The sequence below is a fragment of the Neomonachus schauinslandi genome, chromosome 7, assembly GCF_002201575.2.
Source record: "Neomonachus schauinslandi chromosome 7, ASM220157v2, whole genome shotgun sequence".
Classification (NCBI taxonomy): domain Eukaryota; kingdom Metazoa; phylum Chordata; class Mammalia; order Carnivora; family Phocidae; genus Neomonachus; species Neomonachus schauinslandi.
In genome coordinates this window covers 84,944,880-84,972,067 of record NC_058409.1, presented here as the reverse complement: position 1 = coordinate 84,972,067, position 27,188 = coordinate 84,944,880, and the positions used below count along the sequence as shown (strand labels likewise).

The following is a 27,188-nucleotide window of genomic DNA, read 5'->3' as shown; positions in this document are numbered from 1 at the left end:
ATAAAATAGCTAAGAATAAGCCTATATTAGTTTTCTGTTGCTGCATAACAAATTTCTACAAATTAGTAGCTTAAATCTACCCCCATTTATTATCTCACCATTCTGTAGGTCAGAAATCCAGGATAGCATGACTGGGTTCTGTGCTTAATCTCGGAAGGCTAAAATTAAGGTGTTGGTTGTCTGAGTGCTTGTTTGAAGGCTCTGGGAAGGAATCTGCTTCCAAACTCAGGTTGTTAGCTAAATCCAGTTTTTGTGGCTTTAGGACCGAGGTTCCCATTTCCTTACTTGGAGCCTACTCTCAGCTCCTTGAGGCTGCTAGCATTGCTATCTCAGATGCTCCCTCCATCTTTCAAGTGGCAAGGACTCGTGGAGTTTTTTATATGCTTTGAAAAATCTTTGACTTCCCTTCTGCCTTTCTCTTTTGATGGAGAAAGTGTTTTGCTTGTTAGGGTCCACGTGATTGGGTCAGATCCACTCTAATGATCTCCTGATATTAAGGCCAACTGTGACCTATAACATAACACAATCATAGTACTGACAGTTCATTTTATCAGCTCCAGGGATTAGAACAGGATTTATTTTGGGGGAGAGGGCACTTTGTAAATTTTGCCTGCCATAAAGCTTGAGTAGAATTTTGTAAGACCTACATGAAAAAAAGTATAAAACATCCTTGAAGGACATAAAAGAAAACCATATAGGCTTCACTTTGTAAATATGCTATCATTACTCCCCAAGTCATCCAGTCTATCAATTCAATTTAATTCCAGTCAAAACCCCAACAGAATTATTTATTAAATTAGCAAGCTGAACATCATCCTTAGTGGGGAAAAATGGAGAGCTTTTTCCCTAAGGTCAGGAACATGAAAAGGATGTCCACTTTCACCTCTTTTATTCAACATAGTACTGGAAGTCCTGGCCACAGCAAACAGACAACAAACAGAAATAAAAGACATCCAAATTGGTAAGGAAGAAGTAAGACTTTGACTATTTGCAGATGACATGACACTATATATAGAAAACCCAAAAGAATCCACCAAAAAAACCTGCTAGAACTGATAAACAAATCCAGTAAAGTCAGAGATTACAAACCAATGTACAGAAATCTGTGGCATTTCTCTGCACTAATAATGAAGCAGCAGAAGGAGAAATTAAAACATTTTTGTTTTTAATTGCACCCCAAATAATAACATACTTAGGAATAAATCTCACCAAAGAGCAGAAAGACCTGTACTCTGAAAACTATAAAACACTGATCAAAGAAATTGAAGGCGGCACAAGGAAATGGAAAGACATTCCGTGCTCATGGACTGGAAGAACATATTGTTGAAATGTCTATACTACCCAAAGCAATCTGTACATTTAAGGCAATCCCTATCAAAATAACCAATAGCATTTTTCACAGAACTAGAACAAAGCATCCTAAATTTGTATGGAACCACAAAAGACCCCAGATAGCCAAAGCAATCCTGAAAGAGCAAAGCAAAGCTGGAGGAATCACAATTCTGGACCTCAAGTTATATTACAAAGCTGTAGTTATCAAAACAGTATGGTATTGGCATGTAGACACATAGATCAGTGGAATAGAATAGAAAACCCAGAAAAAACCCCCACAATTATATGGTCAATAACAATAAAGCAGGCAAGAATATGCAATGGAAAAAAAGACAGTGTTCTTCGACAAATGGTGTTGGGAAAACTGGACAGCAACATGCAGAAGAATGAAACTTGACCACTTTCTTACACCATATATAAACATAAATTGAAAATGGATTAAAAACCTAAATGTGAGACCTGATACACAGGCAGTAACCTCTTTGACATTGGCCATAGCAACTTCTTTCTAGATACGTCTCCTGAGGCAAGGGAAACAAAAGCACAAATGAACTATTGGGACTACATCAAAATAAAAAGCTTCTGCACAGTGAAGGAAACAACAAAACTAAAAGGCAACCTACAGGATGGGAGAAGATATTTGCAAAAGACATATCTGATAAAGGGTTACTATCCAAAATATATAAAGAACTTAAACAACTTGAAAAAAACAAATCTAATTTAAAAATGGGCAGAAGACCTGAACAGACATTTCTCCAAAGAAGACATACAGATGGCCAACAGACACATCAGGGGAATATAAATCATAACTACAATGGGATATCACCTCATACCTGTCAGAATGGCTAAAATCAAAAACACAAGAAACAACAGGTGTTGGCAAGGATGTGGAGAAAGGGGAACCCTCATTGAACCATTGGTAGGAATGTAACTGGTGCAGCCACTGTGGAAAACAGTATGGAGGTTCCTCAAAAAGTTAAAATTAGAACTACCTTACAATCCAGCAATCACACTACTGGGTATTTACCCAAAGAATCCAAAAACACTAATTCAAAGGGATATATGCACCCCTGTGTTTATTGCAGCATTACTTACAATAGCCAAACTATGGAAGCAGCCCAAGTGTCCAGTCAATAGATGAATGGATAAAGAAGAGGTGGTATATATACACAATGGAATTTTTTAAGGGGGTTGGGGCAGAGGAAGAGGGAGAGAGTGAATCTTAAGTAGGCTCCATGTCCCAGAATGGAGTAAGCTGGATGCTTAACTGAGCCATCCAGGCATTCCTGGAATATTTTTTTTTTTAAAGATTTATGTATTTATTTAAGGGAGGAGGGGCAAAGGTAGAGGGAGAAGGAGAATCTCCAGCCGACTCCTTGCTGAGTGCAGACCCTGACATGGGGCTTTATCTCAGGACCCTGAGATCATGACCTGAGCTGCAATCAGGAGTCAGATGGACGCTCACTGAATGAGCCATCCAGGTGCCCCTACAATGGAATATTACTTGGCCATAAAAAAGAATGAAATCTTGCCATTTGCAACAACATGGATGGACCTCAGAACAATGTTAAGTGAAATAAGTCAGTCAAAGAAAGACAAATACTGTATGATTTCACTCATGTGGAATTTAAGAAACAAAACAAACAAGCAAAGGGAGAAAAATAGAGAGACAAACCAAGGAACAGACTCTTAACTATTGAGAACAAACTGATGGTTGCCAGAGGGAAAGTGGGGTGAGGGGGATGAGTGAAACAGGTGATGGGGATTAAGGAGTGCATTTGTTGTGATGAGCACCCAGTGATGTATGGAAGTGTTGAATCACTATATTGTACACTGGAAACTAATATAATACTGTATGTTAACAATACTGGAATTTTTTTTTTTTTTTAAAGATTTTATTTATTTATTTGAGAGAGAGAATGAGAGACAGATAGCAAGAGAGGGAAGAGGGTCAGAGGGAGAAGCAGACCCCCGGCTGAGCAGGGAGCCCGATGTGGGACTCGATCCCAGGACTCCAGGATCATGACCTGAGCTGAAGGCAGTCGCTTAACCAACTGAGCCACCCAGGCGCCCAACAATACTGGAATTTAACTAAAAACTAAAAAGTAGCAACCTGCTACTAAACGTCCTCTAATAAAGAAAAATGTCTAAGAATTTGCAAAGACAATTTTAGAAAAGAATGGTGGATTCCAACAAATTACATTAAAACTGAATTATTAAAATCTTGGAGGATTGGTTCAGGAATAATCTGTGGGAAAGATTAAGGGCTAATTTAGTAGATGATGAAGTTTTTATCATATCAAAAGAGAAATGATGACCTTTTCAGTAAAATGTCTGTCCATTTGGAATCAAAGTTAGGCCCTTATCCCAAGCACAAAAATAATTTACAGATGGAATAAAGGGCTAAGTATACAAAGTAAAATTGTACAGGGGCGTCTGGGTGGCATAGCCGGGTAAGCGTCTGACTCTAGATTTCGACTCAGGTCCTGATCTCAGGGTTGTGAGATTGAGCCCTGTGTCAGGCTCCGCACTAGGTGTGGAGTCTTAAGATTCTCTCTCCTTCTCCCTCTGCCCCTCCCATTTGCACACATGCTCACTCTCTCAAATAAATAAATAAATCTTTAAAAAAAAATTGTGCAAGTATTATACTTAGGAGAATTTGCTCATAAACTTCAGGTTAGAGAATGCCTAACCCAAATGCTAAGAAGTGCAATTGGTTAGTAAGCAGATGATGGAGCACTTACTTTGTTAAGTGTCAGGAAAGTGCAAATTAAAAGTTACCTCTCCCCTCATTTTTGTTCAGTCAGATGGGGAGAATTTTGCTCAACCAAATGTTGGCAAAGGTATGGGGAAATGTACTTTCATTGAATACATTGTAATGGTCTTCTTGGCAGTGCCCATTGTAAGTACGTGCATCCTTAGAAAGAGTAATTTTACTTCCAGATTTTTACCTAGCTAAACATGTAAGTACATGAGCACAAAGGAACATTGATTGGATGTGGCATTGTTATTATAGGAGAACATGTCCCAAACCAAAGATCCATCATGGAAGAGCTTTTTGTTTATGAATTATCCAATGGATTTTGAAAAAGACACCAATTACGCTTAACCAAGGTAATTTAGAAGGAAACAAAACTACCTTTGGGATTTGTAACAAGAACGGTCTTCTCTCAGTGTGTGCTTTTATCATCTCTTATCCATTTTACAATACATTTAATCAAAACATTTCCCTTACGTTACAACTCCATTTTCTAAAAGCAGTGCAATTTTGAGTACTCCCCATATATGAGCAAACAAGTGATAGTAATTCTCTGGGGAAAACCACGGCTGAACAAAGCCATACTTCATTAACGCAGTGTATGAGTTCTTGGGGATTTCTCTTACTCCCCTGCTGTACCTGCCAGTGGTGGGGCAAAAGAAAGGAAATATCTGTAGATACTTCTTCTGTATCTGTATCTGTAGACCTCTGAAATGGATTATTTTCAAGATTAATATGATATGTGAAGTAGTGCTTGCTGATAAATGTTTATCTTTAGATATATGATAATTGGTATTTAATATTAATATATTAGATCTTAGAAAGCAGCCAGGGGAAATGTTCTCTTTATATCTGTGCTTATGTGAAAGAGATAAAGTAAAATTTCTTCACAAGGGCTTTTCAGAACATTAACTTTGTCAGCTTTAATCTATGGGTTTATTAGTTGAGGATTGAAAATAAAAGCTTTCGCTATTGTTATTTTAATTCTGTGTATCTTCTGTGTTGTGAGAGTAACGCTGTAGGTGAAAATTGCTTTTTAAAGTGAAAGAACTGGGATTTTAACCAATGTGAGTGGTTTTTGATGAACTCATTAGATGCTCTTCATATAAAAGATTATCTTTATTAAGAGAAGAATTTTGTCCTGAAGGTAATTTACAATCCCCTAAGAAAAGAAGCTTATATTAATTAAAAACCCACTACAGTTTAAAAATGGTTTTTCTTTTTTCTTTTCTTTTTTTTTTTTTTTTTAAAGATTTTATTTATTTGACAGAGAGAGACACAGTGAGAGAGGTTCGGAACACAAGCAAGGGGAGTGGGAGAGGGAGAAGCAGGCTTCCCGCGGAGCAGGGAGCCCGACGCAGGGCTCGATCCCAGGACCCTGGGATCATGACCTGAGCCAAAGGCAGACGCTTAACGGCTGAGCCACCCAGGCGCCCCTAAAAATGGTTTTTCAAAGGAATTTCTTTCATACACTTGCAACCCCACTTTTCTTTGTAATTGAGGCAAAACTTAAAGAGGGAACCGTGAGCTAATAAAATCGCTTCCATTGTGGGCGAAGCTAAGACTGGATGACTTACGTCATAGTGACTATGTCCCACTGAGAAAGATGAGACACCGTGTTAAAAAAAAAAATTGTGAATTATTTTTGCAGAAGTCAACGAAAGGTTCTGTTGTCCTTGACCACGTATTCCGTCACATAAACCTTGTGGAGATAGATTATTTTGGGCTGCGTTACTGTGACAGAAGCCATCAGACAGTGAGTACAATGACTTCGTATTCAATTTTTCTGGTTATAAATTTTACTCTCTCTTTGGCCTTTGCTGATGTGGTTTTAGGTAGGTAGTTTCTTTATCACTGAAAATGACTTTGAAAGCCTTGAACATGTTTTTCCTTGCTAATGTGTTTTGCATTTTTTTCTCTTCTGCCAAAAGTTGATAGAGTGGTGGGTTTCACAACTTGTATGTGTGTACTTCTCTTTGTAGACGACTTCCCTCGTTTACATTTTTGCAACCGTATCATAGAGCGTACTTTTCATGTATGCTGTTTGGAGAACTGAATAAGCCAGGTAATGTGTTAGGAGGCAAGTGGCTAGTCTTCTGAAGTGACAGATATTACTTACTGCCTTTTAAGAAAATAAATGGTTAAAGAGAAAAAATACAGTATGAAAAGGTGCTTATCTGAGCTTTAGAAGTTGGAAGAGTAGTTATAAAAGAAATAAGTAAGGGTTTTCACCCCTGAGCTTGATGGAGTAAGTAGTAAAGGCAACCAAACTTTTGGTGTCTGATGTCAGTCTTCATGAAGGTCTAACATCTTCCTAGCTGGTTGGGTGGTAGAATTACTAAGAAACTCACTGCATTGGTTAGTATGGATTCTATATGGTTATAAGGCTAAAAAGCTATTTCTTGGATGATGAGCAGAGGAGAAAGACTTTGGAGGTGGTGGTTTGGGGGTATGAAAGGATATTCATTAGTGCCTTTTGTTTTAGTCTAAGAAAGGTCTTAACCTCAGACACAGTCTTATTATGCAGAATGCTTATATGCTTACCTTAAAAGTCCCGTTTGACTTTTATTTTTCATGTTACTCAACTCCTGTCGGAATAAAGATTTCCTCCTCTTCCTTCATCAGTTCTCCCAGCCTCTAGTGGATCATCTGGGGTCTATTCAGTGAGGCACATGATTGTCTGAGTGGGGTTTTTCTACCCCGGTCACAGGAATGTGCTAGGATGAGAAGAGACAGACAAATGGAATGCTATTGATGGTGATAACTTGTGATTTTTCCTGAGCTAGTTTTATAATCCGTTTTGTTTCACAGGAGGATTTCACAAAGCAGGAATAAAAAATTGCGTGTGTTGGTTAGCTTTCCATAGAAAGGAATAACTTTCTAAAGGCAAACGGTCATTAAGGCACACTTCAAAGAAAGGGAAATTGACATCTTCAGGAGTTCCCTGAATTCTGTCCCGTATGGGCCATAAGTCAATACTGCAGAACTAAATCTATATTGAAAGATTAAATTGAAGGCTATAGAAGCTATCTTGCATTACATTCATATTTTTGAAAGAACGTTTTTCCTAGTAGAGAAAACTACTGTTTCCTGATCTTATCTAGTATGTCAGACTTTGCCTGGAAAGATTGACTGTCTTGCTAAAATTATATAGACCTTATCTCTCTTTTTTTTAAACTTGCAAAGGAAAAATAATATATGAAAAATCAGGGAATCTCAACTGAGCCAGCCAGGCACCCTGCCAGAGAATTTCAAACAACGGCTTGTATCATTGCAAAAAGAATTAGCAGTTGGTATTGATTCAAAGCTTTCTAGGGCTTATATTAAAACAACAAAAAATTTTTTTTTCTCTTACCTTATTCTTAAGGGTTGACATTTGTGATGTGTTTGCAATGAAGGTTTTAGAAGAAACTACAGTTAGAAGGAGAAAGCTCTTAAGTCATGTTTTTTTGGTACTATAAGAACCTGATATCAGGTGGGTAAATCACATGAAAAAACCATTTTTGCCTCCTGAATTTAGTTATTTCTGGTGAACGAAGATAAAGTAGAGGTGATTTATAAACATTCCTCAGTCTTTTCGTGCTCAAGTGTATTGTCTGATTGTCTTATATATTTTTTTAATTGTAGGAAACTGTAAGAAGGTTATGAAAATTTGCCCCTTCTTTAGATAATCATTTCATCAAAGCATACTGGAGGACTGATAGTGTATCTAGGTAGAAAATTGATTCCATTACTGATTTGCTTTTCTTGGATATTGAGGCAGAACTAAGGATTTCCCTTGGGGGAAAAGCTCTGGCAGGCTCTTCGTTCTAGCCGGGCAACCACCCAAGACTCAACTTTATTTCTAGGGAAATTGTTGATGAACCCAAATTCCTATTTCTCTTTCTGTGTTAGTAGGAGCAGATCTACATAGCCCTTACTTAAGGCAAACACTTAAAGAATAACCCTATGTTAAAATGGCACAGGACACAGTGAAAAATTTTTTCTTTAAAGATTTCCAGGAATTTGCCTGAACTACAATCCATTAGATTAGATTTTGTGTATTGCTTTGATTTTTCTGCACCAAAAGGTTTACTTTTAAGAGGGAATGCTTTGTAACAATCTTTAAAATAAGTAAGATCCACATGGAAAAGACTTTGAGGGTGCCTGGGTGGCTCGTCGTTAAGCGTCTGCCTTCGGCTCAGGTCATGATCCCAGGGTCCTGGGATCGAGCCCCACGTCGGGCTCCCTGCTCGGCGGGAAGCCTGCTTCTCCCTCTCCCACTCCCCCTGCTTGTGTTCCCTCTCTCGCTGTCTCTCTCTCTGAAATAAATAAATAAAATCTTAAAAAAAAAAAAAAAAAGACTTTGAGGCCCTGAGAGGGACCCCTTAGGTCAAATCTTGAGGCAAATAAGAAAGTGGGAAAAGGAGCTGGGGGTAAAAGGGAAGAAAGATGAGGATTAAGAAGAGGTGGCTCACATCAGCGAGAAGCCTTAGACTCCCTCCCTCCCGCCCTCCCCTTGACAGTGGATCATGCCTTGGGGCCATGCCCAAACTGGGTGGGGGTGGACTGGGAGGGCATGTCCCTGGGGACCCATGGACCTCACATAGCAGGGAACTTGTCTGTCCTGGAGGAGAAGGGTAAGCTGGAGGCTGGATCTAGACATGTCATCATCACCACCGTCCATCACCATCCTCGTCATTAGTGTACCAGAAACTGTGGAACATTTTCCATATGTTGTCATTACATGCTCAAAATGGCTGTGCAAGCTAAATATTATTATCCTACCACCAGAGATGAAGAAACGGAAGCTGAAAAGTTAAGCCACTTCCCCAAGGTCCGTAACCCAGCAAGTATTAGGACCAGAATTCAAACCCAAATCTTCACGTCTCCAAGACCGTCAACCACTATCATATCCTGACCGGAATGCATGTAAGATGGAAAGGTTTTCAGACCTAGGATACTGAGGAGTTCTCTTTCTGTGCAATTTACGTACTTAAGGTTTGTTGAGAGGAGTTAAATGGTATTTTCCAACAAGCAGACTTCTCGGATTGACCCGGGGCAAGAGAGTTTATTTAGGCCTTTGTGTATTTATGCCTTCATGTGGTAGCTCAACAGCAATGTAAAGAATGCCTAATATGTTCAGGCCCTGTGCTAGAGCTTTCTCTGTTTTTCACATAGTCTCAGGAATTCTGGAGAAAGGGAATTTGCTGCCTGGAATATTAAACATACAAGTTTTATTAAACTATACATTTCATAAAACCAAGTCCTGGGAAATTCATGCAATAAATGCATTGATTCAGGTGTTACCTGTGTGTGCAGAGGAACAGCTAGGCAGAAAAAAACCTTGGTAAAGCAAACTGCTCTCCAAGGAGTACAACTGACTTGATTTGGAACACTCTGGGCACCATAATTGCTTCACTTTTCAGGTAAGGTTTGTAAAAGGACCTCTAGGAAGTAAAGACATTTCTTCATGAAGACATGCTTATTGAGACTCAGTTAACACAATGCTGCCTGTGTTAATTTAGGCTTACTTGTATAGAACAGTCCCTTAAAGATGCACAGTGGGGTTCATGTACTTGTGGTTCCTTTTCCTAAAGACACACGGGAGAGCACTTAGCCTGGGCATATAGCCTACTTTCTGCTCTGCTTTGGCCTGTGTCATCCTAGTTCTTTCTTGATCCAGACTGGTCTGTGCAGGGGATGTAGCTCTTTTTTTTTTTTTTCCCCAGGGCCCTGGTTCAGTTGAACAGAAAATTCCCAGCCTTGGTTTAAGGTAGATGAGAGGGATTACAAGAACACACGAGAGTCAGAAAAACCCAGATTTATTGAAGGCCCCTGCCACTTACTAGCTGTAAATATTTAAAATTCTCTTAAGTCCTTACCATTGATCTAGAACAGCAGAACTTCCAGAGAAGTTGGCTCTCTCTAGTATGTTCTAGGAGTGCCTATCATCAGTTTAATGGCTAGCTCAACAGGAACACCTTCTCATTCTCTGTATGTGGTGTATGGCTCAGCAGTTCACCTTGGTGTGTCTTTGACTTGAATGGGTTCCCAGCCTTCTCCTGGCCTATCATCCCAATCCCTAGCACCTGTGAACATCACCTTACATGGCAGAAGGGACTTTGCAGGTATGATTAAGTTAAGAATCTTGTATAGAGGGATCATCCTAAATTATTGAAGCGGCATCACTGTAATTAGAAGTCTCCTTATACATGACAGAGGGAGGCAGGAGAATCAGAGAGAAGGAAATGTGACAATGGAGGCAGAGGTCAAAATCATGTGATTACTGGAAGGGGGCCTTGATCCAGAGAATGAAAGCAGCCTCTAGAAGCCAGAAAAGGAAAGGAAGCAGATTCTGTCCTGGAGCTTCCAGAAGAAATACAGCCCAGTGTCTTAGTTTGGGCTGCTCTAACAAATCACCACTGACAAATCATGTCAGACCATCTTGACATGAACAAGAAATACTGATTTATCTTACCTCGGAGGCTGGAAACCTGGGATTAGAGTGCCCGAGTGATTCGGTGAGAGCCCTCTTCCAGGTTGTAGACAATCCAATTCTTGTAACGGCACACGGCAAAAAGGGAACTAATTAGCTCTGTGACCTCTTCTTGTAATCCCATTCATGAAGGCTCTACCCTTGTGACCTAATTACCTCTCAAATGCCCCATCTCCAAATTCCAACGTATTAGGTATTTGGATTAGGATTAGGTATTAGGATTAGGGTTTCAACATAGGAATTTGGTGGGGACGAGCACAAACATTCAGTCTGTTGTACCCAGTGAGACTATTTTGGACTTCTGAACTTCAGAATTGTAAGATGATAAATTTCTCTTGTTTTAGGCCAAGGTTATGGTAATTTGTTACAGCTGCAAAAAGAAACTAATACACATGGTTACAGTGGGAAGCATTTTATTTTTGCTTGCTCAGTGGAAATATAAGGGCTTTCTTGTTTGGATTCACCAATTAGGCAGAAACTTGAAGGAGGGTTATTTTCCCTGGGTAATAATAGTATACATCTTCCTGTAGATAATCAGGAGTTTTCCATGATTAGGGCTGCATGTGCATCCCCAGATGTCAGTGAGCAATATTAGTTGCTTTTTAAAGATGAGTTAGGTTCCTTATTATGGGAGAGGGATGATGAGATCTGTTAATGATAGGCAGGTGAATTGAAATTACAGTGCAGACTTCTTGAAATAATTGGGTGAATTTGAAATTACTCTGAGGTTGTTAGAAACTTGAGCCACCTTCTGGGTGTTCAGAAGTTGCTGTAAGTGGAACGTGGTGTGGTGGAACAGGTAAGTGCCTTTGTGGAGTCACAACCCAAGTCTGAGTCCTGAATGTTCAAGTCACTTAATTTTTCTGAATTTTGAGAAGAATAATGCTCCCCCTCCTGCCAACTCTCAAGATTGTTACAGGACCAAATTAGAGATAATGTGAAGGCTCTTTGTAGATTATAAGGTGTGAAATCTATAGAAAGCCTTTCGTGTTGAAACTACGATGGATGAAAATACTGCTGGTGATATTTTTTTAAAAAGGTGGAGTAGGGGAGAGGAGGAAACAGTCTGGAGGATAGAAGAGACAAAATCAAATAAGCTCCAGACCCTTTAAGACCTCTGGAGATTTTGGAAGATGAGTCTAATTGATATTGAAAGCAGTAATGAGGAGAAATGTGATACCCCAATATTACTTCTGGTTTAAAAAAAAAATGAACAGTTATCATGTCTTACTTTAATGTTAGAACTTGGGGCTACTTTACAAATTACTCTTTCAATATAGAGAGCTTTTCTCAGAATATGGAATTCAACGTGGCTTTGAGAATGAGGATGTTGGATCTTTTGCCCTATGACTTCAGAGGTCAAAGGAGGGAAACACGTAGTACAGAGATACAGCCAGCTTGTGAATATCCTCTTCCCCCCGGCGAACTCTTCTGCTGCATCAAGACAATAAGAACAATCAGGTGGTAGCTTCCCAGCTTCCTGATCCTCCACACACACCCTTGGTCACTTCTTACCCATCCTTCCTTCTCATTTCATGGTGGAATAGCCCCAGGGCCTCTGACCTGGATCTTATCACCTCTTTTTTTGCATCTCTAGACCTCTCCCTTTTCCCCCCTCCTTTCCTTCAGGGTTTGGGCATGCTCAAGCTTTGATACCTATCATAGCACTGTAACTGTCCTCAGGGTCTCTAGTTGTTAAATCCAGGTGATACTTTCAACCCTTATCTTTCTTGACCTTAGGGTTGAATTGACCCTAAGGACTCACTCCTTCTTGAAATCTCATTTTGCTCTTATGATGACACATTCTCCTGTTTTTCACTTTACAAGTTTTCTTCTGGTTATTCCTATTCAGTCTTGATGATCTTTGCCTCTTCCTAAAAATGTTGATATGATTTTGTCAATGATTTTCTAATGCTCTAACTGGATACAGGCTCACCTGTTTATTAATATGATTACTTTTGGCATTATTTGTCTCTGAAATAATTTTGTTAAAAATATAAATAAACTGTGTATATATTTGTATCCTTCCCTCTGTCCCCAAATACTCAGAGTATTACTGAACAAAAATGATCCTCATCCACTGAACACTAGCAGTCAGGCTCTGCCTGTTCTTCTTTGATCCTGATTTATTGTATTTTGCAGTGTGAAATTTACTTTCTATAACTTTATGTTCTGACAAATACCCATAATGACTGAGAAGATGTGTAAGTGATAATGTGAGTTGTTTGTTGCAAAGAAAGACAGGAAGTTGGTCGTGCTGGATTATTACAAATTGAAACTTTTTTTTAAAGATTTTATTTATTTGACAGAGAGAGACACAGCGAGAGAGGGAACATAAGCAGGGGGAGTGAGAGAGGGAGAAGCAGGCCTCCCGCTGAGCAGGGAGCCCGATGTGGGGCTCGATCCCAGGACCCTGGGATCATGACCCGAGCCGAAGGCAGACGCCCAACGACCGACCGAGCCACCCAGGCACCCCTACAAATTGAAACTTTTATAGTCAAGACATGGAAACAACTTAAGTGTCTATCAATGGATGAATGGATAAAGATGTGAGATTATATATATATATGTTATATGTCGGTTACATATATATAATATGTATATAAAATGGAATATTATATAGCTGTAAAAATAAGAAACTCCTGCTGTTTGTGACAACATGGATGGCCCTTGAGTGCATTATGCCAAGTGAAATAAGATAGAGGAAGGCAAGCACTGTATGATCTTACTTATATGTGGAATCTAAAAAACAGAGAAGCACCTGGGTGGCTCAGTCGGTTAAGCGTCTGATACTTGATTTTAGCTCAGGTAATGATCTCAGGGTGGTAAGATGGAGACTCACTTCAGGCTCCGGGCTCAGCAGAGAGTCTGCTTGAGGATTCTCTCTCCCTCTCCCCTCCCTCTGCCTCTTTCTCTCAAATAAATGAATGAATGAATGAATAAATAAATAAATTTCTTTAAAAAAATAAAATAAAAATAAAAAACAGAAACAAAAACTAAGCTTATAGATACAGAGAACAGACTGGTGGTTTCCAGTGGCTTGGGGGAATGGAATGGGTTAAGGTGGTCAAAAGGTAAAAACTTCCAGTTATGAGTTCTAGGGATTACTGTACAGCATGGTGACTATATTTAATAATATTGTATTGTATATTTGAAAGTTGCTAAGAGAGTGGCTCTTAAAAGTTCTTATCATAAGAAAGGTGAGGTGATGGTTGTTGACTTATTGTGATCATTTCACAATATGTACATGTATCAAATCATTATATTGTATACCTTAGACTAATACAATGTTAAATGCCAATTATGTCAGTAAAATTGGGGAAAAAAACAACTTGTACTATCTGAAATGTCTTCAAGCATCTGGTGGGGAAGTAGAGGGGAAAGATCAAGAAGCAGAAAGGTTTTCTTCAGTAGACCTTTGACTTTAAAAAGAATATCATGGGGGCGCCTGGGTGGCTCAGTCAGTTAAGTGTCTGCCTTCAGCTCGGGTCATGATCCCAGGGTCCTGGGATTGAGCCCTGCATCGGGCTCCCCGCTCAGGGGGAAGCCTGCTTCTCCCTCTCCCACTCCCCCTGCTTGTGTTCCCTCTCTCGCTGTGTCTCTCTCTGTCAAATAAATAAATAAAATCTTAAAAAAAAAAAAAAGAGTATCATAAACAGTGCAGCAGCCTGCGAGGACTGACACCAATACATCAATGGTACCTGGAAAAAAAACTGTGAGAGACTATGGCTGGAGGCTTTTCAGGAGTCCAGGGGCCTGGCATGGAATGCCAGAAGCATCTTCATAGAGACCCCTAGCCCTGAGGCTCTCATTTTCCTGCTGTTAAATATATGTCACTCTTCCTACTTAATCTCATCTGCTCCATGGCTTAAATTTCTTTTTTTAAAATTTTTATTGTTACGTTAATCACCATACATTACATCATTAGTTTTTGATGTAGTGTTCCATGATTCATTGTTTGTGCATAACACCCAGTGCTCCATGCAGAACATGCCCTCTTTAATACCCATCACCAGGCTAACCCATCCTCCCACCCGGCTTCCCTCTAGAACCCTCAGTTTGTTTTTCAGAGTCCATCGTCTCTCATGGTTCCTCTCCCCCTCTGATTTCCCCCCCTTCATTCTTCCCCTCCTGCTATCTTCTTTTTTTTTTTTTCTTAACATATATTGCATTATTTGTTTCAGAGGTACAGATCTGTGATTCAACAGTCTTGCACAATTCACAGCGCTCACCATAGCACATACCCTCCCCAGTGTCTGTCACCCAGCCACCCCATCCCTCCCACCACCCCCCCCACTCCAGCAACCCTCAGTTTGTTTCCTGAGATTAAGAATTCCTTATATCAGTGAGGTCATATGATATCCATGGCTTAAATTTCTATCTAAAGGCCCAAATGATCCTCAAATGTGTATTTCCAACCCAGACATCTCAAGAGACATTGTGTAAAGGCTCTTCATCCAGACTATCTGGATTCATATATACTCCACTCCTTGTGAGAGCTGTGTGGCATTGGGTGAGTCTCCTAACTTCTCTGTGCCTCAGTATCCCCGTTTATAAAGTGGTGACATTAATATTACTTCAAAGGGTGGTAGTAAGGATTAAAGGCGTCTGTAGAAAACCTGCAGACCAGTGCTGTAGACTGGTGGTAAGTGTAACAGAAATGTTAGCTCTTACTCTGTACTTGGATGTCCCTCAGGTGGTACCCGCAAACGCAACATGTCCAAACCTGAAGTCATCATCTCACCCTCCAGACCTGTTCTTATTGAAAGAATTGTCTTGAGAGTAGTGATTTTCCAGAATTTTTAAAAAACTATGTGCTTGTGTTGAGAATTTTAGGTCAAGAATAAAAATTGTGTCATAAGTTTAAATAGATGCAAATTTGGGGGTTATAAATACTGACATTGTAAAAATCTGTCACGTTACTCTTTTTTTTTTTTTTTTGATTTAATAAAAGTTTATTTCTCATTCCTGTCAAGTCCCTCATGGGACTGTGGGACTCTCCACAGAACAGCTGCTCTCCATGTAGGGGGCTCAGCTTTCCACAGTACTTTAAGTGTCTGACCCCTTTTTCTGTATGGGCTTGCACGACCGAGGCTGGAAAAGCACTCGAGTCTCGCACCAACAAATAAAGGCTTTAGCCCAGATGTCACATTACTCTTAAATGTATCCAGTGGATCTATATAGCATAGCAATTTTGTACTCACCAACCTGTAAAAAAATAGATGTGAACAAGCTCTTCATAAAATGAAAGTCAGAAATTTTTCTTTATTCCTTTTATGTCCTTAAAGTTGAATTCTATTTCACTTTCTTCCTAGAATTTTCTTCCTATATTTCTATTAATAAAATATATTTCTCCATAACAATATCATATATGCACATTGAAATTTTAAAAGTTTACTTCATGAGACCTTCAGGCTGCAATTGTTACTGAGCCATAAGAGTAGTTTTTATTACCATGGTTATCATTATATAATTAAAAGCAAAATATGGTGCATTCTAATAATTACTAAAAATAAAAAGTGAGCGTTTATTGGAAATGTTTCTTTTAATGAAATGGATGGGGCTTTTTCTTCTTGATTAGTCCATGTACCCCTGGTTGATTATCATATATTCCTGGAGTGAGCTGGGGCTCAGTAACAATTTTATTTTTTTATTTTTATTTTTTGATATATGCACTTGAGCAACCTTGTCTGCTACAAAAAGAAGATAGAAAAGAATTTTATTCAATTTCTTTAGTTACTTGAACTCCTGACTTACATGCCAAAAATCACATGATGATCCATCATCTAAAATTATTTTTAGTAATCCAATACCTCAAATGCAGTGTAGTCACCATTTTCCCCTGTAAATTTGCTCTTTTTCTTATGTTCTTAAGAGCTGTGATTTCTCAGACCACTCATTGGGTTCTCTTTCAGTTTAGTTGAACGCAATGACTTCAGAACCACTGGACTTAACAATTTGTTAATCATTATAGTAATTAAATTTTATAATTTCTGGGAAATGTATTAAAAAATGCTTTACCATGATTTATCGAAAGAATGTTAGCTATTTTTTTTCTCTTTTACTTGGAGGCACCAGATTTCATCCAATTTAGATGGAAAGGATTAGGAAAATTAAAAATTGTTTATTTTAATGCACGTTTGCCAATTCAAGATTTTTGATAAAATGCCTTTATCTAATTATGCACTTTATATTTTCATCAGAGTCTTGGAGCTGCAGATTTAGTTCATTCAGTTTATGGAAAACATCCAACGTAGAATTCTTTGGTAAAACTAGTCATTGCCAAACCACCCAATCAAACCAGTTGCCTTCTGTCATTTGTCAATTTAAGTAAAAATGTTAACGTGTTCTATGAAAAGCGTTTCACTTTTGAATTTTATTTGAGACGGATAGGCAGATGAGACACAGTATTTTGTTACTTAGATGAGGTAGGCTTACTAGGGCTTTGATTGTTTTATTCTTATGGGGATCTTCATGCGCCATGTATAATAGTTGGAAGATGGAAGTTGCTAGATAGTTAAACAAAAATCATCATTTCCTCTGCTGCCCCTACTCCATATCTGACAACCAAGCAACTCAGCTATAGGCCAAAATACCATGCTTCTGTCAACTTGCCTAGTCCTTACAAGAAATATGTATAATGTAGGGAAAGACATAATTTATAGTATCTTTATTAAAGGCAGCTTTGCTAATACTGGTATTTAAAAATGTTGCCCTGGGACGCCTGGGTGGCTCAGTCGGTTAAGCAACTGCCTTCGGCTCAGGTCATGATCCTGGAGTCCCGGGATCGAGTCCCGCATCGGGCTCCCTGCTCGGCGGGGAGTCTGCTTCTCCCTCTGACCCTCCCCCCTCTCATGTACTCTCTCTCAAATAAATAAATAAAATCTTTAAAAAAATAAATAAATAAAAATGTTGCCCTGTTTCTTCTCCTGGGATTTTTCATGCCCTGGGGCAACTCGCCATAGAGAGATTGAAAGGGTGAGAGGTGGGTGTGTTTCTGCATTAAATTGGGAAGGGGGAACTGTGCAAAGGGAGTGCAGTGGAAAGGAGAGCTGGAATGGCATCTCAGTCTCAGGGCTGTTCTTAGCTAGATCAGCCCTAGGAAGAGTGTATATGGAAGCTGAGGATCTGGGAATTCAGCCCCTTATATAGCTATCTGTTGCCGGTGTCCCCTTTGGGAAATCCTCATGTGTGTATCCCTGAGGTGCCTGTATCCATACCTTCATGAATGCCACTACCATCCTTACTGCTCAGAACAGGGTCATTCCTCCTCCCATCATCTCTCTCTCCCCTCATGGCTCATCAGTCCCCAGGCCCCTTCCGTTTTGCTGCTTAATAGAGTGACTATATAGTTGACCACCCAAGCCAGGATACTTTGGAGAGTGGAAAGGGCCCCAGTGACCCCTATGCTAGGATAGCAGTAGTAAACAGGATTTATGGTCACCTCTTAACCGCTCCAGAATCCATCTCCATCTCTGAATTCTAGTGTAGGTCAGCACATTAGCTTGCATTTCTGTAAAAGCTTTCCAACCTGTCTTCCTTTTTGGCTCATGCTGCCTGCAGTGTTTGTCCCACTGCTCATGCAGTCTTCTTTCACAATGTCAACTTTAATGATGTCTCTCCTCTGTGGCTTGCAATTTTCTAATGGATTCCTATGGGGAAATTCTGGAATTTCTTTTCTTTTCTTTTTTAAGATTGATTTATTTTAGAGAGAGAGCATGAGGGAGCATGGGCTGAGGGGGATGGGACAGAGGGAGAGGGAGAGAGAGTCTTAAGCAGACTCCATGCTGAGCACAGAGCTGGTGTCCGGGCTTATCTCCCAACCCTCGGATCACCACTTGAGCTGAAACCAGGAGTCCACTGCTTAACCAACTGCGCCACCCAGGTACCCTGAAAATTCTGGAATTTCTTAAAATGGGTTACAAGACAGGGGGCCCTTGGTTGCTTTCGAGCTTCTTCTTTTGTAGTGTGGCTCCTCTCTCCACCCCCACCCCCATCCTGCCCCAAACCGCAGTCCCGGTAAGGTACAGCTGCACGAGAACTACCTGCGGCTCCCTGCCCGCACGTGTGCACCAGAGTGCAGAGTGAGCTGCTTGCCCTGCCTGAACACTCTACTTGTGCTCTACCCCTCTTCGTTTTACCTGGTGAAATCCTGCTCTTCCTTACCATCTCAGTTGAGCTGTCTCTGATGTCCCCTCCTTCCCAAAGCTTTCCTCTTACTTTCCAGAAACCCCCTAGACTTACTGCTGTCTCACATTACAAATATTGCATTATATTTGCCAGTTCAATTATATCCCCCACGTGGGGCACCTGGGTGGCTCAGTCTGTTAAGCATCTGACTCTTGATTTCTGCTCAGGTCGTGATCTCAGCGTCCTGGGATCGAGCCCTGCATTGGGCTCTGAGCTCAATGGGGAGTCTTCTTGAGGATTCTCTCCCTCTCCCTTGCCCCTCCTCCTGCTTATGCATGCGCGCTCTCTCGCTCTCAAATAAATAAATAAATCTTTTTAAAAAAACAATATCCCCCACTTGATGGGATACTACTTGAGAGGGGTGATGTTCTATGCATCGCTCTGTTAGCACCTTCTGCCACTGGCAACTGAGTGATCTGTAATGTTAGTGAACAAAAGAACTCTCACCTAGACAAGTGGGCCGGCCAGACGGGGTGAGGCCATGACATACCTTCCCATCTTGCCTTTCTGTCTGTTTGCTGTCTCCTCGATCTGCTGTTCTTTGAATTTATTGCCTTGCTTCTTTTATGGAATACTTTCCCTTTTGTTCATTTTAACCAGATTTCATCAATATTAAAAAAAAATAAAAAGCTTAACTGAGATGTTAGGAAGCTAGGTGGGACATGCATGGGATCGTAAGGAATTACAGATAGATGATACTAGTGTGCTGGCAGCTACTGGGTGCTTTTCAGAATATTATTCTGTAGTAATAGGTCATGTGGTAGAGGGATGAGAATCTGAGTTCAGGTAATGTCGCTGGGAGCTGTATGGTTGTGGATCCCATGATTTTAAAAAGTGTGCTCCTAATAAACAGTATTTTTAACAAAACAGTAGGTTTTTCTATTTCTTTATAGCTGATGAACAGTTTCTATTTAGAAAGGAAGAGATGTTTTTCTGGAGTTATATTCTGATTAGAGTGGGTCTGATCTCTTCCGAGCACAGTCTTGTGATGCATCCTGAGAATTCAGGAGCCGACATGCTTGAAAGAACCCAAGGAATTGGGGAGAGTGAGCCTGCTGACCCGCCAGCCACTCGGTGTAGACATGCTTTCCTCAGTGTAGCACCTGGGGAGAAGCAGAGCACGCTTTGATTGTTCTTCAGTTCCTTTGTTGTCTGTGTTGATGTTGACATGGTTTCAAAAATGCTTTTGAAGGTCCTAGCTTTGTCTAGAGTCAGCTTCATGGTGCATTTTGAACTTAATTCTCTCTCTCTTTTTTTTTCCTTTTCTTTCTTAGATGGTTGATTACAATAGGCACAAATGTGTCTTCCATGGGTCACGTATACTAAAATATTTTATCCTGTAGCTTTCATAAATTTGTTGTAAAAGGTTTAGGGAGATGAGGAATTGAATTTTGTCTTGTATAGAAAGTTCTTTCGGGCGCCTGGGTGGCTCAGATGGTTAAGCCTCTGCCTTCGGCTCAGGTCATGGTCCCAGGGTCCTGGGATCGAGTCCCGCATCGGGCTCCCTGCTCCTTGGGAGCCTGCTTCTCCCTCTGCCTCTCTCTCTCTGTCTCTCATGAATAAATAAATAAAATCTTTAAAAAAAAAAAAAAGAAAGTTCTTTCTTCATTAATGGCACCTAGTACCCCTTTTCACCAAAAAATAAATTAAAAGGAAGAACAATTGAAAATGATAAAGATACAAAGTACGTTAAAACGAAACTATCAGAAATGGTAGGAACCTCAGTGTAAATGTATATATATATATATATATATACACACACACACACATACACACACATATATACATATATATGTACATGTACATATATATGCTTATATCTAAAATAAAGTTATGTGGATATGCTAAGTAGTTTTGTCAATGAAACAGGCTTCCTGTGACCCACATCTTCTTAGTTTTGTGTAAGTGTGTGATGGGAATATTGTTGATTTCTTTACTAAGAACATTTTATTAAGTTAGACTGTTCTTCTCCCTGGTTAAATCAAAATAAACTATGCAGGATGGAATTTCCAACAGTTGATTGATTGGCTAATGAAAGCAGTGGTTTTAGAGTTAATGGTTTCAGACATTTTCTTGATTATCATTGGAAGCTAGTTTTTTTTTAATTTAGAGTTTTGATACTAACCTGTGATAAGTTGACCTTGATTTGACTTTATTCTGAATCTTAAGAGGATTTTCTCCATGAATATATAAAGATTTGATTGGGATGTGCCGGTAGCCTACTTGATAAAATGTATTTTATGTATTATTCTTATATTATTTTGTCTTAAATTTTACGAAGTTTCAAATATATTGCATGCTCTCAAAGCTAGGGTAGCTAGGTTATCTGTCTTTTGTGTGACTGAGTCAAGTAAAAGAGGTGCACCAGGACTTGTTCAAAGTTGGGCAGGTGCTTTTGGGGCAGGCGGAAGGCAAGACATACCCACTTTCCCCTTTGGACTGTGAATTTTGCTGTGAAAGTTGCTTTTTTGAGTTAATAAAAATAGGCCCTTTAAAAGCTAATGATATATAGGAGCTTAATTTTTTTTTCTTGTAAGATATGCATAGGGGGTGCCCGGGTGGCTCATTTCGTTAAGTACCTGACTCTTGATTTTTGGCTCAGGTCATGATCTCAGGGTCATGAGATCAAGCCCCATGTTGGACTCCATGCTGGGCGTGGAGTCTGCTTAAGATTCTCTCTCTCTTTTCCTCTCCCTTTGCCCTTCCTCCTGCTCAGGTGCTCTCTCTCTCTCTCTCTCTCAAAAAAAAAAAAAAAAAAAAAGCATCAGTTTGTAGGGTATTTTATAGAGGATTTTTATTGAGGGAATTTCTTGTTTAAAATTCTTTAGTGTTATATCCTTATTCTCATCAGCATCCCTGACTCAGAACTGTGAGGAAAGAAGAATATTTGTTATTTCTCATCTCCATTTCAGTCATGCAGCAAATATTTACAGGGTGACCACTGTGTTTCAGGAACTAGGGTGCAGTGGTCAGCAAGAGACAAGATCCTCAATCTCAAGGGGTTGATATTCCAGGGGAGATACAGACCATACATATGTGTTCAAATATCAGGTAGTGGGGCACCTGGGTGGCTCAATAGATTAAGCATCTACGTTCAGCTCAGGTCATGATCCTGGGGTCCTGGGATCGAGCCCCATGTCCAGCTCCCGGCTCAGTGGGGAGCCTGCTTCTCCTTCTCCCTCTGCCCCTCCCCCAGCCTCGCTGCCCCTGCTCTCTCTTTCTCTCTGTCTCAAATAAATAAATAAAATCTTTAAAACAACAAGAAACAAATATCAGGTAGCGATGGGTGCTTTGGAGAAGATGATGTGCCAGAATGAGGAGGCTACTTCCGTTGGGTAGTCAGAAAAAGCATCTTGAATGGCAAGAAGGCGGGCAGAAGGAGCCAGCTGGACAGCGGCCCTGAGGCAGGGACAAATATGAGGTGTTCCAGAACTGAAAGAAGACCACTGATGCTAGATTGTAGCAAGAAAGAGGGTGATGAAGTGGAAATGGTAGGGTTCACATTATATAGAGCCCAGCCGCCTGGAGTAGGCTACATAGATGGCATTCTGTTGGGAGTTTCAAGCTGGGAAGATAGGGTCTGATTAAGGAGCTGGGTGTTTTGTTTTATTTTGTTTGGTGGGGGGAGGGATCCAATAGTTTTATTTTGGGTAGAGGAAGCTTAAGATGCCCAGTGGACATCCACGTAGAGATGTCAGGTGAATAGTTAGGGTTCCTGAGAGACTAGCATCCCATTTAGGAGTCCCTAGGTTTTTAAAGTCATGAGACTTTAGGATTTTTGAGGTTATTAGGGAGAAATAGACTATAAGTGCAGAAGGAAGGGGGCAAGGCCGCCGTGTGCAGCTGTGCTCACTGTAATTTGGACACTCTGGAGTTGGGCACAGCCGTGTAGTGCGCTGAGCATGGGCTCCACATACTACTTACTTCATAACCCCTGGGCCTGGCTTGGCTCCTCTGGGCCAAAGAACGTTGGTTAGTTAAAGCTATGTTTGTGTTCAGTTACTAGAATAGATTTTAAACAAACCCTATGTACTTTAATTACTACAGTTTCAGAGTATGTCAGATTTAAGATTTTGTTTCAAGATGAAATGATCCCATCATCTGAACAGTGATGCCTCACTTGTCCAGACGTTAGAAATGGGTGGGTAGCAACTTCATTTATCTGAAATGTAGATGAAAATGACTACAGAAGAACGAATATCTCCTGAGCTGCCCAAAATTGATTTCTTAGAGTCCACTCACAGGATTTAGCACTTTACTCATGGGATCTGTCACCCCTAAGACTTTGTTTATTTTCATTTTAGGAAATTGGAAAGGAAGAGAGAGGAGATTATACCATTTGATGGCAACAGTGTCAACCAATTTGCAGACAGTGTTTTAAAACAGGAGTCTGTCTTCTGGCCAAGAGTTATTTGTATTCTTCCTACATGTAAAATGCACCTGTCCTCTCAAGGTCTCCCCAAATCTCATTTATTATGACCTTAGAGGTCATACTTGAGGTCCATGTTCTCATCAAATCAGACTCTTTGGTACTGTTCTTTCAGTTCAACCCCTTGAGTATGGTTCCTCTTGATCTGAAGACCTGTGAATTAAAGGGGTAAGAAAGATAAATCCACTCCCCTCCCTCACTACTATTCAACATATAGGGTAGGATAACTGGTAGAGACACTTCCATTTAGAATGGGGGGAAACAGGCACATAGCAGTCACTGATCCATAACAGTTCCGAGATCCAGCCAGGCATGCATACCCATTTCTTTAATTAGATCTTGGCCTCACTGCCTAGGAGTGTTCACTGTAACAATTGGCTTGGCTGGGCTTTTGGTTTTGTTCTCTCGAGTTTTCCTTCCCTTTCCATAAAAAGTAGTGTGCGTTAGAAGCTATGTAGTATCCTCAGCCTGCTTTTGCCTGATGAAGATTGGGTGTCCAAAGGCCTCTTTTCAGTGTGTAGTGTCTCTGCCCTTTTAGCCCAAGCTGATTTAATTCTTTTAAAAAGCATTGTGGATTTCTTATGAATCAATTTATAATCAACTCTATTAGACAAAGGCAACACCCATAAACCTCTTTGAAATAAGTTCTTCTATACCTTAAATTTCTTGTGAGGCTTTTGGGGAACAGTGCCCTTAAGATTCTTAGAGGACCTTGCTAGTTTGAAAGAATCATATTTGATCTTTTTGAGGACTTAATAAAACTTTACAGTTGTATCTGTGGTTTCCTGGCTGTGCTCTGGATTCAATCTTCGCCCAGAAGCCATTTCTTAATTGTAGCACTGTTTGCCTTGTGATACATCTAGGGATGAGAGAGGAGAGAATTTTATTTTCAAACCCAGTAAGTCCTGGCTTCTTTATATTTAACAGTTCCTTTTCATCTTATCTCTCTGCTCTTGGATTTCATTGGAAGCAGCAAAAGAAGCCAGTCGGCACTTTGAACAGTCTGCCTGTACATCTCCTTATCTGGATCCTCCAACTCATTAGGGACATCTTTTATTTTCCATGTTGCCACAGGCAACAGCATTGCTAAACTGTCTGCCTTTAGTGAGTAAGGTCTCTTTCTTCCTGCTTCCAACAGCTTTCTCTCTGCTTTCCTTTAGGCCCTCCCAGCAGCCTCCTTGAGGGACCGGAGGCTTTCATTCACACTCTCCTTAAGGTCCTTCCTGCTGCCTCATCCAAAAACACACAGTGGAGAGTGAAGGGAATGAGGCCAGATCCTGCGGGGCCTTATCTCATCGTAAGGACTTGGGGTTTTACTTTGAGTGAGAAGAGAAACCATTGGAGGATGTTGAACAGAAGCATAAAGTGATCTGATCTATGTTTTAAAAGAATTCCTTTCAATGCACAGGCAGATGGAGGGATACCATTAAAGGAGTTAAGAAATCCAGGTGAACTGCAATGACCGCTTGGATCTGGGAGTGGTGAGAATTTACCTGATTCTGTTTATATTTTCAACATAGAGCCTACAGGATTTGCAGATGGATCAAAGAGATGCTAAAGAGGTTTTTTTTTTTTTTTTAAAGATTTTATTTATTTATTTGAGAGAGAGAATGAGATAGAGAGAGAGAGCGCATGAGAGGGGGGAGGGTCAGAGAGAGAAGCAGACTCCCCTGCTGAGCAGGGAGCCCGACGTGGGACTCGATCCCGGGACTCCAGGATCATGACCTGAGCCGAAGGCAGTCGCTTAACCAACTGAGCCACCCAGGCGCCCGCTAAAGAGGTTTTGACCGGAGCCAATGGAAGAGTGTTGCATCATGCCTGGAGATGCAGGAGACTGTAGGAGAACAGATTTTTCTAGGAGGGAGTAGAGTCATCATTTCCCTTCTGGACATGTAAAGTTTGAGATTCTAGTAGACATTTAAGTGGAGATGTCAAGTAGGCAGCTGGATTCAGAGGACAGTTGTGGTCTGGCTATGCATTGGGAGTTGTCAATACTTAGATGGAATTTAAAACCATGAGCCTTGATGTAAGATGTAAGCCTGGGGTGATCTAGCCTTCCTCCTGCTTACGGAGATAATGAGCAACCAGCAAAGGACATTGTGAAGGTGTGTGTGACAGGTAAGGTCAGAAGAGAAGCCAGAGGGACAGATGTCCTAGAAACCACATGACCAATGCATTTGAAGAAAGTGGGTGAAGACTCTGCATCCATCACTAGATTTAGCAGTAGGTGGTGGAGTGTGTTCTAAAGTGGGTTCAAGAGGGGAAAGAGCAAACATAGTGTAGAATAACTTTTCCCCCCAGAGATTTATTTTAAAGTGCAGAAATGAAATGGGCAGATAAAGGGGTCAAAAAGACATTGTTTTTCATTTGTTTGTTTTTAATTACAGGAGAAATAAAGGCATGTATTGTGCTAGGAATGATTTTATAGAAAGGGAAACTTTTGTCCTGGATAGACAGCAGAAAGTTGCTGGAAATGTGTTCCTGAGTTGATGAGAAGGGATGGGATTTATTGGAGCAGGGACCCCTCATCCATAGTAATAGAAGACAGGATGCTGCCCCAGAGGCAGGCAGGTTGGGTAGATGTCCTAAGACATGCACATTGTCTTCTGTTGCTTCAAGTCTCCGTGAAATAAGCATGATCATCAACCGAGAGTGAGAAGAGTGGGGGAGAAAGTGGGAAGGAGTTATCTAGGTAAGTGAAAGAATAAAATGTGGTAGGATTCTCAGTCCCTTTGGGTTATTGATGATGAATTTAAAACAAGTGCATTTATGGTAGTGCAATCTGAATCTCCAGTTCTGACCAGCCTGTCAGGTGCTGGCATGGAGAAGGCAGAGAGTTGTGGGGTTTTTTCGGTGGCTGTTCTGGAGGGAAGATTGTGAGAGAGAAATGAGGAAGATGGAAAGTGACACTACAATGGATCGTGAGGGAAATGGGGACCTGGGTGGAGGTGGGAAGGAGGGACTGTGAAAAGCTGGTAGGATCACTGAATTTTGTGTCCTGGTGGGATTGGAATTGTAGAGGGAGTGAGCTGAGAAAAGAGGAGTTGGGTAGTTGAGGGTTAGAATCTTGAAACTGAGGGTTATACCTATCTAGACAATGCTCCAGAGAGTGGTTTGACCTGAGGTTAACATGGAAGGGGGTTCAGTTCCTTGGATCTTCTGTTCTGTACCTCTGGGCAACTTGTTTATATACTCAGTGTTTCAGTTTCCTTATTTGCGAAATGGCAATTATAGTATTTCCTACTTCATAGAGTTATTAAGAGGATTAAATAAGTAAATACATGCAAAGTCTTCGGTGCTTGGCACATGGTAAGCATTTAATAACTGTTGGCTATTACTACTGTTCTTTCTTTTTTTTAATCATTATTTCTATAACTCTTAGATTGGTGCCAGGGTCCATGGTTGAGAACTGAGGACCAGTGACACTTCATGCAGAGCCAGATGATCCAACAGTGATACACTGGAGTCTACTTTAATTGAAAAAAGAAGCCCAGTTAAAACCTACCCTCTCCCCAGCCCCATGTAGATTGTCCAGTGACAGGCCCTTGTTTTTGTTCCTGCTGTGTGTTAGCTTTGTTATGGTGGTTTTACCTGAGAATCTAAAGCCTCTGTGATTCATACCAAGGAGCAGATTAAAACCATGTCCTGTTAATGTTGCTTAGAGGTCACGGGGTCTGTCTACAGAGACATTGGAAAACACACAAATAACTATCACCGCAGTCCTGGATTTCTTGGAACATATGTGCAAATTATGTTGAGTCCTATAACTCCCTAGGAATGAACTGTAGTGTCATTTTTTTTTTTTTTTTGAGATCTTTGTGGTTCTGTTGTCCCCTCAGGATGGTCAACTCTTTTTATACTACTCCCTTAGATCAAGAGATGGCTTTTTTTGTACTGACAAAAACTATGTGTGCTTTTAAAGCCTTTTTTTGATCTCCAGGAAACATTATTAAGTATCATTGTAGCATTCTTAAATTCTCCAAAGGAGAATCAACATTACA

General features: G+C 40.4%; 1 protein-coding gene across 2 annotated transcripts in view; it reads left to right on the top strand.

Annotated features, from left to right (window-relative positions):
- EPB41L4A (erythrocyte membrane protein band 4.1 like 4A) overlaps positions 1-27,188 on the top strand; it is a 248,797-nt gene that overhangs the window by 99,859 nt on the left and 121,750 nt on the right. For both annotated transcript variants that reach the window (XM_021701451.1, XM_021701458.1), the window contains exon 2: positions 5,742-5,846. In XM_021701451.1, coding sequence (XP_021557126.1) covers positions 5,742-5,846 — 105 coding nt within the window. The remainder of the gene's footprint in view (positions 1-5,741; positions 5,847-27,188) is intronic.